Raw genomic sequence first — 14679 nt, 5'->3', positions numbered from 1 at the left:
TTATCGAGACAAAGGATTGTATTTGGGATCACTCAGGTCAAGGTCATTACTTCTCAAAATAGAACATGTTTTAGATTGGATAAAAGATGGTTTTATACGGTTTCCATGTTTCTTGTTTATGTTTTTCATTGTCCTGGCAGTATAAAGAATCAGATACAATTCATTTGTAGTAAGTCGAACTTGGTATAGAATTTTATTGTTAAACATGTAGGAAACAGGCATAAACATATGTGGCGCCGTTTAAGTCTTTAATGCATTTTTGTGATATCACCTATTTCAGGAGGTGATATCATAGTGGTTGTTGAGCAAATACCCTCCCTCCCCAATAAAGAACACAAAAACAACAACAACAAAAGATAGTTGAAGCCACTCTGGCTCAGTAAAATATCCTCTCGCTTTAGGAGAACAGTGTGATTTTCCTTTAGTCTATGTACACAGGATCAGACAGAATATTCAAACGATTACATTTCAATAGCCTGAATAGGTGATACCACAAATAGTAAAACGGCGCCCTATGTAAACACCAACCTGCATTAAAGAAAACTAGATATCGCTTCTATTGCATATACACATAATACACCTGCTCATATAATGTATTCATATTTCAGAAGAAACAAATATAGATACTCCAGATGACACAGTAATTGACATTGATGCTACAAACAACGGCAAAAATGACAAATCAGATCCAGGCTACAAAACAGACAAAAATACCGCTCCTGCGGGTACCTCGACTGGTGATAATGGAAATGGATCCACGCTAGTTACATCTTCTCTTTTAGTTACCCTTATTACATTTTTTCTTACAATAGTTGTTTGATTAATGGAAATCATTTAGAAAGAATTGACGTTTAACTAATTGACATCTGAACGATATATCTGGCTGTATTAAGTGATTCAGACATCAGAAATCATTCCTCCATGGCTTATTGTGATAAATGAAGGATGCTGAACTGCGCCAGACTGAATATTTTGAATGTGTGCACCACTCGGGTCGTCCTCGAAACACCTTATTTTGTGCGGATGGTCTCGTCTGGAGTCGCGATGTGTCTGTTTTTATCAGTATAGGGTGTTAAAGTGTTGAAAATCTTAAACTTAAAGAGTTCCGGAGCACTTTCGAGATACTGGACGCAGTGATATCAAGCCATTGGTTCTTGCTGAAGTTAGGATGGGCCTATAACTTTTCCAGATATGAAAAGGTCATATCTCTACAGGATCTGTAATTTAAGAAATAAAATTTATCTCACCAACCCAGAGTAAAAGCTCAACTTGTTGTGTTGCTACGTGCATCTAAATCGTACATTTTTGTAGTGTAGTGCAGACCATTTCATAAAAATATTGTTCATAATAATAAAACTATTTATCTGTTATAATAGAACTATTCCTCTGTTACAAAAGAGCTATTCCTCTGTTCTAATAGCACTATTAAATGGCTATTTGGGAAAACAATTAACAAGCAAGAAATGCACCCGTCAACACTATAAAATTTGCTTGACAAAGCAAGATAATAGTATTCTCTTTTTTTTGAATTCTAGTTTTATTTATGTCAAAATGAATTAATTTTCTCCATTCAACTTCGGTATAACACTCCTTACTCGAAAATATTACACGTATACTCGTCCAAAAAAAAGCATCCCAAAATACGGCATTTAACCGTGAACGAGAATATAGGTAAATGCTTTAGGCTTGTTACCACATGTTTCAATAATAATCACATTTTATCGTTGTTATGGCTGACAGAAATAGGCACAGAGTATATAAACTTGCAAAATTTGCTTGATGCGTATGAATGTTGTTTTGTGCTTCAGATAATTGTATGACAAAATTCCTCTTATTCATCTAAGCAAAAGTAAAGCCTTGGTTACCACATTTCAAAGATGAAAATGACCAAATAACTCTGAATTGAACTACGCAGAAGTTAAGCATATGTTATATGGAAGTTAGTTTTGATTAATATATTTTGAAAATGACGTATGCCGTGTACAGCAAAGTATATACGGAAGCTTATTAGGGCCTACAGTTGGTGAGATGTTTTGTGCTAAGTCGACTTGTCTTTACTCGCCTAGATAAGATGTTTTACACATGTCAATAAAATTTATTGACAAAGATTAAAAGTATAGAGGTAATGCAACTTAACCTTTCGCGATATGCTCGGTGTTTTTCCCTTTTCGACTTCACTTTTCTCGATATGCTCGATGTTTTTCACTTTTCGACTTAACTTTTCTCAATATGCTCGATGTTTTTCTATTTTCGACAAATATTTAATTGAAAAAAAATATACATCGTGATTTTCGAGATAAACATTGTGAGACGGATGGACAGACAGACAGACAGATGGAGAGTAAACCTATAGTAATCTCCATATTTCCATGTATTAACATACCAAATTACATTAACCTAGCCACTATAATTTTTAGTCATCAAAGGATCCATATGGGAAAACTATATTTTGACTATTTCTGTTGCCATAGCAACATGAATTTTAACAAAGTGTTGTTCATAATTTCAATATTGCCCTCTATTCACATACAAAATTACATTGATCTAGCTAGTATCAAAGCTTTGATAGTGTTTGATATATTTAGTCGAGCTAAAAAGGACAATCATATATAACTGAATGGGAGGGAGGAGGGGAGGGGGCGGGGCGTGTGGAAGTGCTCTTTTGAAATTTCACATGTTCATACTGAAATAGAGCTGGAAAATAAAAAGAATAACTGGGGGAGGGATGTCACTCTGGTGGAGGGGGTGCAGGGTGTCGGGATGCGGGGAACTGTTGTTTTGAAATTTCACATTTTCACATGTTTATATTGAAAATATAGCTGAACAATAGATTTTTTAAGGGGGGGGGGGGGGGGGGCAGGTCACCTCAGTGTGGGGAGGGGGTTGTGATGTGGGGGTGGGGTGGAAGTGGGTGGAGTGTTGTTGTGTTATTATGAAATTTCACATGTTCATATTGAAATATAGCCGAAAAATAAAATCATAAATGAAACAATAATTCTGTGCAGACAAGACCACAATTTAGACAAGTTTTGCCCTTTTAGGGGATATAACTCTCGAGTCAATCATGGGATATGCCTGGTTCAAGAAAGGAACCAAGATCTTTTGGTGGTAAAAGTTATGTGCAAGTTTAGTTAAAATCAACTCACAAACAAGAATGGTTTTTGTAACAAAAACACATGTCTCCCCCAGCCTCCATGATTTGTTACAGTGACTATTTGTGCCAAGTAATTTGAAAATCCTTTAAGGTGTTTAAACAATACAGCCCGGACACGATTTGTGAAGGACAGACGGACGAACTTACAGGATTTGTGGGGTAATCCCTTATATTACCTATTATCTTCCTTTGATCCTTTTAACCCCACAATACTAATTTTTAACCCCACAATACCAATTTAACCCCAGAATGACCACAACCTCAGAATGTCAAATTCAACAGAAACGCTAACCCCAAATTTACATGTGGGCACGTCGGGACAGACAGACGGACAGACAGACAACTCGGGGAAAACAATATGTCTCCCTAGAATATTTCTGGCGTAGACATAATGAAACCATCACTGTGCAGACAAGACCAATATAGGCAATTTTTGAACCTGACGTGTTTAAATATCACGTGACATGCATAATTATATCGCTTAAAGTAAAAGTTCTCGAGAAAAAGATGTAACAAGTCGAGTAAATTATGTTGAAATACCAAATACATTTATCTTCTTGTTATGTTTCTTGACGACTTCGCTGAAAGATCTAGTTAGACGTGTAGAAGTTAATCGCATTGACAAATATTTTACGCAATTCGATAAAAAAGTATGCGTAATGATTAAAAACATTTACGTATAATGTATTAATTATCACGCCTTCATCAGATGTTTTTGTTCAAAACGAAAAGACACAAGTTGACTTGACGCGAAACTTTTAGATAAGTGGAGGCCCTGATAAGCTTCCGTAAGTATATGTTCAAGGCAAATATACTTTAATTATACGCGAGGTTGCCGGTATATGGCAAGCCAAACGTTGCTAAATTATATACACTGTGCGTGTTATTCTTTTTAACAGTTGCCAAATGATTATTTTCTGGCTGTATGTGTCGCATTCATAATGCGTATATTTATATTCTAATGTTTCTTACACTTATGACAAAAAATCATAAAACTTAATTCATGCAATGGCTTTATTTCACACCCACGACGTCAAATATGTAGTAATATATTACATCAATACACATTCAGTTTTGCATATTTTTACAAAACTAATTTTTAAACTCCATACAGTATAGGTCTATATCTAGTTACATTAGAACATGTAACGCTAAGAGCAAGTTTATAATCAATTACATAAAATCAATAAACATGTAATAAATGCATTTTATATACAAGCGGTCTTTTGCGAAATAATATTGCGCACCCAAAGTCGCGCATTTTTTTTCCGCTGCAGAACTGGCGCATATTTTTCGATGCAAAACTAATAACCTATAATTATTGCTCTGTATGATAAGATGTATGTCATAAAACTGCTAGGAATGATTAACCATTTTACCTTTAAATAAGTCGAGTCAAATTTCTGGCCATATTTTTAAACTATTTGTATAAAGATTTTGTTGGGTAACTTGATATGACATAACATTCTGTGTCGGATATGCTACAATACGAGTATGACCTATTTAATTATCATGTGCTAACTTGTGTAAATATTCTTATTTCATTTCTTACTCTCTTTTTTTCTTTTCTTTTTGTGTGTGTGTGTTTTTTTTAAATAGGTATGTATGTGCAAAACTGTCAAAGTGGGTTTGAAATTGAGTATTATGTTACTTGTTATAAACATTCTTATCTATTAGAGGTTGGTCAAAAATCCTGATACGAGCTTTCAGCTACCAGCGAAACATGGTAGACCTCTAGTATTCGAGATACTAAATTATGAGTTATAAATGACAATAGAATATATGAAGATATACAAAGGATGAAATTAACATGCTGAATTTTGGGAGGGTGTTAGTACAATCGCTATCTAACTGTAATAATTATACGCTGTTTTTTTTAACAAACTTGCTTTCTGGATGCTGAAATTGTCTCTACAGGAACCTTAAATTATTGCGTGCGCACAACCAAAATGGTTCACAACAAGAACAATACACCATTCATGTTTTGTAATATTTTTTTAGTTCAGTTTTAGTTTACACTAGTTTAATTAAGCTCGACTATGCTTCAAGCTTATTTTAATCACTCTCGAGTTTGCTTCCTGGTAAAAAAACAGTATTGGTGTCATATGGTCGTGATTCAGTGAGGCTCAAATCCGCAACCCCTGGGTTGAGCAGCCGACAAGTTCACCGCTTCTTTTTTTAGCTATATTACACGGGGAAAACAATTATCAACAAAGTGTGTGTCTTCCAAGAAATGGACGGACTCTCTGTAGAATCTGTGCAAATTTATTATGATTTTATGGCATTTTTCACGATTCCGCATGCAACTCATTGCTGTATTTTGTAGTATGGCACCAAGCGAAGAAAACATTATTGTAACTTCAACAACTTTAATGTTGGGCAATAGGTTAGACCTGTAAGCTGAGACGTCCATTGTTGTGCCACCACTGATCATTTCAGCTTAAAAAGATTGTCGATATTTGCACAAAAATAAAGTTCTTCTCTTCCGGTCCATCCATACCGGTATTTTGAAAATATGTTTCAAATTAATATAACATGTACACAAGACTTGGTGTTTCCGCCCGCAATATTGAAAGAAAGCATGAAGAAATAAATAGCTGTACACATATGTGCTCATTTCTTTATTTCTGAATTCTAAGTATAATGTAAGATTTCAGGAATATAACAGACCACTCCTGAACACTTTGTTCGCAATGTTATATAAATACAATAATATTTGCTTAATGTTGATTTTGAAGGTGCCGGTACTTCAAAGTTGGAAATGTTCCACGGGCAACAATCATATTATAGGCCTACGTATTGTCTCCCCTGTGTTCTTCTGTTATTACATACTTTGCTTGGTGTCACATTAACTGATGAAACTTGTGCAGTTGCCGCGACTCAAAACTTTATTTTCGGAAAGGCTTACACATTTAAATTGAATGAATACAACGGTCTATATACAAAAATCATTCGTCTTATGAAGTTTTTATTGAGATTACATGTTCGCATTTGCTCATCCTTATGCCTGTTTTCTTCTTTTTTTATGATCTTCCTAGTCATTATATGGTAGGAATGTAGATGTACATAATCTTATGCTTTGTATTGTTTTAATTTATATATTTGTTTTCTCCACTGGCTGTTGTTTTTCTAACAATAGTACAGTTACTGTTCTAGATAAAAACATTTTTTTTTTGTTAGCATGTACTTTAGATTTGTATCTGAACAAATAGTCGCCAAACCTCAATTTCCACAACATCGCAGTGCCGCCAGGTCATGTTTTAAACAATTGAATTTTTAACCAATTAGGGACCTCCTGTAAAAGTTAAAGGTATCTGTCTGTGTGTGATGGACTTGAGTTCTGCAAGAGAAAGGATGTAAAACACAATAATGAGCCGCACCATGAGAAAACCAACATAGTGCATTTTGCGACCAGCATGGATCCAGACCAGCCTGCTGTTCGCTTTCTGCAATTAGAGAAACCGTTAGCAGGCAGCACGGATCCTGACCACACTGCGAGGATGCACAGGCTGGCCTGGATCCATGCTGGTCGCAAATGCACTATGTTGGTTTTCTCATGGTGCAGCTCAGTCATCCTGGACACTATTGATAATCTATATGATTATCTTAAAACATAAATATCCACAAAATTCTGTAACAGTTTAAACTAAGTTTTATGTAGTCAATATATTTGTTATAGCTGCAATGTTCACAATTATATAAAAGAACTTTCAAAATAGATTTTGTTTGTGTGCTAAATGCTTTTAGCGGCGTTCTGAAGTCCACTTATTCTTATTTTAACAGAAGATATTAATATCTTAATAAAAATCTGTATCTATATACATGTATATTTACTACAGAATATTTATAATCATCTTACGGTATGTGACATTTGTATGTAACAAATGCCTTCTGAAACTACAAAGGTTTCGTGTAAAAGCTGTATGTATAATACTAATATGTATGTTTGTCTTTTATTAAATAAAATGATATTGTAAAAGCTATCAAATCTGCTCGTATTTCTGTGTAATGCAGTTGGCTGTCCGGTTTAACCCTTACCATGCTGGACATGATTGGTTCTGCATTTGAGACCAGTGTAGATCATGATCAGCCTGCACATCTGTATATATATGTGAATATCACTTCATGTCTTATATAAGTCTTATATAAATGAATATCACTCTTTGCATATGAATGTCACTTCGCACAAAAGATCGGTTTGTCATATACGAATGTCACTTCATGAAATAAGATCGGTCTTTCATGCTTGTACAGGAATATACCTTTATGACGCAAGATCAGTCTGTCATCAAAGAACATGTATGTCACTTTATAAAATAGCACCTCCGTCCGTTTATGAATGTTACTTAATGAAACGGCAACCGTTTTATGTCACGGCGAATAGCATGGTGGTGATGCCTCACTTCAACAGAACGAATAGATCTACCGGTGGTTGTTTTCTTTATTTTTCTTTTAATAGTAAAGGATGAACTGTGTTGAGGACAATGGAAGAAATTCCTTTAAACCACTACGTTGAACGTAGGGATACTTGCATACATTATAATGCATGGTTTCAGTTACAAACAAACAAACTAACAAACAACTGCACATGTATAATGGGTACCAGCTGAAAAGTGAATACCAGTAATACACAAAGTAATTGTATACCAGATCATGTTATTGAAAACTGAAAGATTTTCTCATATAATAATTCTCTATATTTTTATCCATACACAATACAGAACAGTTCGTTTAAATGGGTCAACCATGTTGTAGCCTTATGGTATGGAACGCCGAAGCTGTCTTTTAACGGGGCATTTCATGTTATCATAGTGTGAAAAACACATATCATGGTGAATTTGACACAAAAGCAACGCGATCGAGCTGTCGGAATGTTGCTAGCCGGGACACATTTACGACACGCGAGTAATTATTTTTGCAGTTTCAAAGGAATTTTGAGATAATATGTTTGTAGCTGTTACTTTGATGGTTATTTCCATTTTTAACCTTATTTCCGTTTACAAGAACCTTCAATCGTTGGTTATCTACCATCCGCGCGCTTTTGGCAAAATTTAACTTAAGGACAATTCATTGAAGTGACCGATTTCGAGTTTTGTTGTAAAATTCCGACAGCCCGGGCACGTTGCTCTTGTGTTAATTCCACAATGATATGTGTTTTTCTAGTAGGACTTTCGTCAGTAATGCCAAACATGTTCACTAACAAGTGCATATTGGTGCGCATGCTCTGCACGTGCAAAATATGCAATATTTGTCAAAACGCCTAATGCGGTTACGTTGGCCGTAAGTCGGCCAAGAATAAATCAATAATTAGCTGCAGTACCTATTCAAATGTCGGTATGTGAAATTTCTTGTAAATACATGCATTATTAACAAAAAAGTAATACAATATAAACTGACCAATTAGGAATTTTGTTAAGTGTATTTGATATTATCTACAGAGCGTGTTTTTATGTTTTAAAAATCTAGGTGGTCTTGTCTGTCTTTTTACATAACAGCATGCTCGGTAGACATATATGTATATTTAACTTTACCAAATCTGACATGGCCATTTTTATATATTTTAAATCAAAAATCGATAATAACAATTTCAAATATGTAATATTTTACTCAGATTCAGATCATGTAATTTCATCATTTACTCTTTCAGGGAATGAGAATGGCGAGATCACCGGATGTCCAGCGGCCCCGCTTGAACTGTCTAAAGAAGCGGTGATGTTTTTGAAGCGCACCGATGTTGCATCTGACATATTTGAAGTTGAGTTCGCTCCAAACTATGGTGAAGCATTAATCATGCTGGACGATCTGTCTATGGTTTGCGGCCTTAAATTAGAGAATGTTTCCGGTAGGTGTAACGTTATAAAAATGAGCTTAGTATTCAAAAATTAAGATTAAAAATCATGACAGATACTATTGTGGCCTAATGACTATTTAACTGCAGCACAGTGTTACTTCCCATTGTCGGTAAAGTTGATAACTTGACAATATTCCTGCGCGGACGTCGATCTAGGACTAGTTCGATACCGAGGCATATGTATGGTGGCTGATTTCTGCCAGTGTCGTTCTGGCGTTCTGGCGCCCCCGCCATAACGACAGAACGACATTTTCCTCTCGCCAGAACGAGGGAACGAAACAACGCCAAAAGAGGAAAACGTCGTTCTGTCGTTCTGGCGGGGGCGTCAGAACGACATTGGCAGAAATCAGCCACCATACACCATACATATGGGATACGTGAAATAACAGACGCGTGTTTTAAAATTAACACTAGGTAGATAGAAGAGACAGTTTCTACCTGTCTGTATGAAATCTAGGTAAATATTGAAACTGGGTTACTAGGTCACCAGGCAAAAGGTCAACGCTCAACAGGCAACATTTTTACCTGGTCTAAATGAAACGATTATCTTGATCAAATTTAAAAGATAAAAGGTATGGGAAGATTTCCCGGAAGAACAGAGCACCCCAAACACAGCCATTTAATAAATCGTTGAAAAACATAAACATTCAGGAGGTCGCATTTTCTACTTTTTATATATGAATCTTGGTTAGTCTAACTAATTTCCTAGAAAATATTGAGATAATCTTTTTCATATGGGCAATATGCCTACTCGCGAGATTGCCCATCACAAATATAAAACAATCTAAACGTCGAATTATGATAACTAGAATCTTAGTTAGAATGTTTGTTTTGATGAAACTTTTGTAAATTTCGAATCTTCGCTTGTGTCAAAACTAGGCCATTGAGTCAAGTCATGGTAAAAACTTGAAATACTCTGGAGGTCACACATTCTACATAAACTTCATGAAAAATAATAAGCATGTTTAATTAATTGAATCGTCTGGGGTGAAAATTAAACTACGATACTTGGTCAAATAGATACTAGTTTAAATCCTACAGATACCATATTATCTATTTCTTTTATCTACAAAGTCCTTGATCAGAATGATTGCCTCGTTTAAATCTAAGTCAAGTTTTTCCTCCAGGGTCAGCAATTGGGCTAATGGGTTAAACCATAAAAAATCAAGTTTTTGCTCTAGCTGTACTTTCTATCTAATCTATATGAAACCTCATCAGAATGTTTGTTTCATGATGAAATTTAGATCTTAATCATTTAAGGTCAAGGTTGGATCACTGGGTCAAAACCTAGAAAAATAAGTCGGAGGCCTAATTTTCTGTTTGTTCTACAAGAAATATAATCTGACTGAGTGTCCCGGCAAAATTTAGGCCAGGCCAGTATTCTTTGCTTGAAGTCTCTATCTTCAGAGAGAATGATGCAGAAACCTTGTCCACATTCTTCTGGGGCCACATTTTCTATCTGACTTATTTGAAACTTGGTCAGTATGTTTGTTGTCCAGCTTGAGCTGGATTATCTGGGTGCGAAAACTAGATCACTGGGTCAAATCTAAGAACTTGTTAACACTATAGAGGTCACATTTTCTACCTACAGGTAATCTACATGATGAAAGTTAGACCAATATTATATATGTAGTCATATATTTATACAGACCTGTACTCGTCCTCACCTCACATAATACAATAGCTATATAAAAAAGGGCACAATTTTGTAAACTGTTAGAATTATGTAATAAGGATCAGAATGTCATTTAGTGATGCTAGCGACTTATGAAGGGTTTGAAAGTATGCAGTCCCATAGTTCTGAAGCCACATATGCATACATATAAAAAAATCTATGTTAAAATACGGTATCATTTTAACATAGTGTCAGTCAGATCTGATCGAGTTATGAAACCTGTTCTGTTTGATCATTTCAAAATGCTAAAGACTTGTCACCAGTTTAACAGTATTCTTAGAAACTGACTTACATGCATCGAACTTATGTACTTGTTTTCTTGTGCGTTACAGATTCAATCTGCAACGATTACCCATTAGAAGGTGAAACGTACTGTGTCAGATGGACGCCAATTGTTATTACACCTAAACCTGACGTAACTCCCAATCCCGAATCAGAAGAAACACCCAATCCCGAATCAGAAGAAGATACGGAACCTGAACCTGGTAGGTAATCAAATCAGTTGCAGCAAATGTCATGACACCAAGTTTCATGAAACATAAAAACATCAGAAAATGTTGTAGAATTATTTGAAATCATAACTGTGACACGCTATGAGAAAACCAGTATATTTGCACATAGATAACATAGATTAGCACATTGATATGAGCTGAGCATTGAGAAAACCAACATAGTGTGTTTGCGACCAGCATGGATTCAGACCAGCCTGCGCATCCATGCAGTCTGGTCAGGATCCATGCTGTTCACTAATGGTTTTTAGCCCACCATCATCAGATTGTGGGCTATTCAAATCACTCTGCGTCCGTGGTCCGTCCGTCCGTCCGTCATTCCGTCCGTCCGTTAACAATTTCTCGTTATCGCATCTCCCCAGAAACTACTGGGGGGATTTTGACCAAACTTTGTCAGAATGATGTATTGGTACCCTAGTTGTGTCCCCCCTGAAAATCAGACTGGTTCAACAATTTGTGAGTGAGTTATGGCCCTTTGTTTATTTCTATAATTTACATAGATTTATATAGGGAAAAACTTTGAAAACCTTCTTGTCCAAAACCAAAGAACCTAGGGCTTTGATATTTGGTATGAAGCATCATCTAGTGGTCCTCTACCAAGATGATTCAAATTATTTCCCTGGGGTCAAATATGGCCCCGCCCGGGGGTCACATGGTTTATATAGACTTATATAGGGAAAAACTTTGAAAAACCTCTTGTCCAAAACCACAGGGCCTAGGGCTTTGACATTTTGTATGTGACATCATCTAGTGGTCTTCAACTAAGATTGTTCAAATTATCCCCCTAGGGTCAAATATGGCCCCGCCCTGGGGGTCATATGGTTTACATAGACTTATATAGGGAAAAACTTTGAAAATCTTCTTGTCCAAACCACAAAGCCTAGGGCTTTGATATTTGTAATGTAGCATCATCTAGTGGTTCTCTACCAAGTTTGTTCAAATTATCCCCTAGGGTCAAATATGGCCCCGCCCCAGGGGTCACATGGTTCATATAGACTTATATAGGGAAAAGCTTTTAAAATCTTCTTGTCAATAACCTACAACATTCAAATTTGGACCACATGTATATTTTTGAGTGGCAAGATGAACCTTGACATGAGTTGACCTTGATTTTGACCTAGTGACCTACTTCCACATTTCTCAAGCTACAGCCTTCAAATTTGGACCACATGCATAGTTTTGTGCACCCGAAAAAACTTTGACCTTGATTTTGACCTAGTGACCTACTTTCACATTTTTGAAGGTACAGGCTTCAAATTTGGACCACATGCATAGTTTTGTGTTCAGAAATAAAATTTGACCTTGATTTAGACCCAGTGACCTACTTTTACATTTCTCAAGCTACAGCCTTCAAATTTGGACCATATGCATGGTTTTATGTACCGAAACAAACTTTGACCTTTACATTGACCTAGTGACCTACTTTCACATTTTTGAAGGTACAGGCTTCAAATTTGGACCACATGCATAGTTCTGTATTCTGAAATAAAACTTGACCTTGATTTTGACCTAGTGACCTACTTTTACATTTCTGAAGCTACAGCCTTCAAATTTGGACCACTTGCATAGTTTTGTGTACCAAAATGAACTTTGACCTTAAGATTGACCTAGTAACCTACTTTCACATTTCTGTAGCTACAGGCTTCAAATTTAGACCACATGCATAGGATTTGTGTACCGAAACAAACTTTGACCTTGACATTGACCTAGTGACCTACTTTCAGATTTTTGAAGGTACAGGCTTCAAATCTGGACCACATGCATAGATTTGTGTTCTGAAGTGAAATTTGACCTTTATTTTGACCTAATGACCTACTTACACATTTCTGAAGCTACAGCCTTCAAATTTGGACCACTTGCATAGTTCTGTGTACCGAATTAAACTTTGACCTTAAGATTGACCTAGTGACCTACTTTCAGATTTCTCAAACTACAGCCTTCAAACTTGATGCACATGCATAATTTTATGTACAAAGAACTTTGTCCTTGAAATTGATCTAGTGACCTACTTTCACATTACTCAAGCTACAGCTTTTGAATTTGGACCACATGCACAGTGTTGTGTACGGAAATGAAATTTGACCTTGAGCTAGTCAATATGTCTTGAAATTTGGAACACTCAAAAATGGCACATTGGTGGGCGCCAAGATCACTCCGTGATCTCGTTCTAATTGCAATAGGCTTTGAAGCGAGCAGCATGGATCCTGACCAGACTGCGTGGATGCGCAGGCTGGTCTGGATCCATGCTGGTCGCAAACATACTTTGCTGGTTTTCTCAAGGTGCGGGTCATATGTGATTGCGCGTGCCCTGCAACTTACACACCATTGGGGTGTAAGGTGCAAGAGTTTAATACACTTTTATACATATATATTTGACCTTTCGATAATTCCATTTTATTTAGACTTAAAACATTTTTGATGGCATACAATATGCTTGTATTTGACATCGACCTCATAGTCTGATAAGTTCTTCAAGCAGTGATCCAATTATATTTGGGGATTTTATATCTATCAATGGTTTGATGGGTAGGACTACTTGCACCAGGAAATACACAGAAATTAAAAAATGTTTGAGAAAAGCTTAAATGACACCGTTCAAAATGATCAAATCCAGACTAATGAATTATACTCTATCTTAAATATAAGACTCAACATTACTTTTTGATTGTTTTTCCTAATTAAGAATTTTAGGTATTAAGTCTACATGCTGTATATCATTTCTTTGCATAAAGTAATTTTGTTAAATATGGTCCTTGCCCTTTATAAAATCTGCAGATGAATTTTAGTGTGTAAAAAGAAAAAAAGAAAACAATTTGGAGGTTGGGGTGGGTAAAAATGAGCCCCCCAAAAAACAAAATGAGCTGTCATATAATAACAACATGCTCAACTATTTGGAAGCCCATCCACCCATACTAGCTAATGTTCAAAAGTTTTAGCAACATTTTCTAAAAGGGTATAATTTTGCCAAAATATAGCCCACAGTTATAAATCTTGAATATGAAAATGTCTGCTCAAAGAATTCGCGAGAAACATACTAACATATAAAACAGTAAAAAAAAATCATGAGTTTAATTGTGGCGTAATTTGGACAAAATAAAAGCTAGTTATGTAACTTGTCCTGTGAGATTATCCGATAAAGCCGAAGGCATTTGTGAAGTCTGAAAGCATTTTTCAAAGTTATTTTTGAGAAACCTCCTTACATGCAAAACTTAAACCTAAAATTCTTAGTTATGAAGGGGCATAATTTTGACAAAATACAAACTAGTTCTGTTACTTGTCCTGTTATGTCACCATGATGCCAAAGACATAAATAAAGTTTGAAAGCATTTGGGATGGTAGTTTTTAAGAATCCTGCTTTATATATTCAAGCAAAACTTTCAACTTGTACTTCTAAGTTATAAAGAGGAAAACTTTCACAAAATAAAAGCTACTGTTTTGTAACTTGTCCCATGAGGTCAAGATGCCGAAGACATGATTGTCATTGGGTGAA

At 35.8% G+C, this 14679-nt stretch overlaps 1 protein-coding gene across 2 annotated transcripts in view; it reads left to right on the top strand.

The window, feature by feature from the left end:
- LOC123529965 (uncharacterized) overlaps positions 1-14679 on the top strand; it is a 71246-nt gene that overhangs the window by 48966 nt on the left and 7601 nt on the right. Inside the window, exons 2-3 of one of the 2 annotated variants that reach the window (XM_045310605.2) lie at positions 8802-8996; positions 11013-11165. In XM_045310605.2, coding sequence (XP_045166540.1) covers positions 8802-8996; positions 11013-11165 — 348 coding nt within the window. Of the gene's footprint in view, positions 1-608; positions 6974-8801; positions 8997-11012; positions 11166-14679 lie in introns of those variants that run through there. The other variant, XM_045310604.2, reaches the window with a different exon arrangement.

This window comes from Mercenaria mercenaria, chromosome 13 (genome assembly GCF_021730395.1).
Source record: "Mercenaria mercenaria strain notata chromosome 13, MADL_Memer_1, whole genome shotgun sequence".
Classification (NCBI taxonomy): Eukaryota; Metazoa; Mollusca; class Bivalvia; order Venerida; family Veneridae; genus Mercenaria; species Mercenaria mercenaria.
The sequence above is the reverse complement of the archived record's forward strand: the minus strand, read 5'-3'. Positions and strand labels throughout refer to the sequence as shown.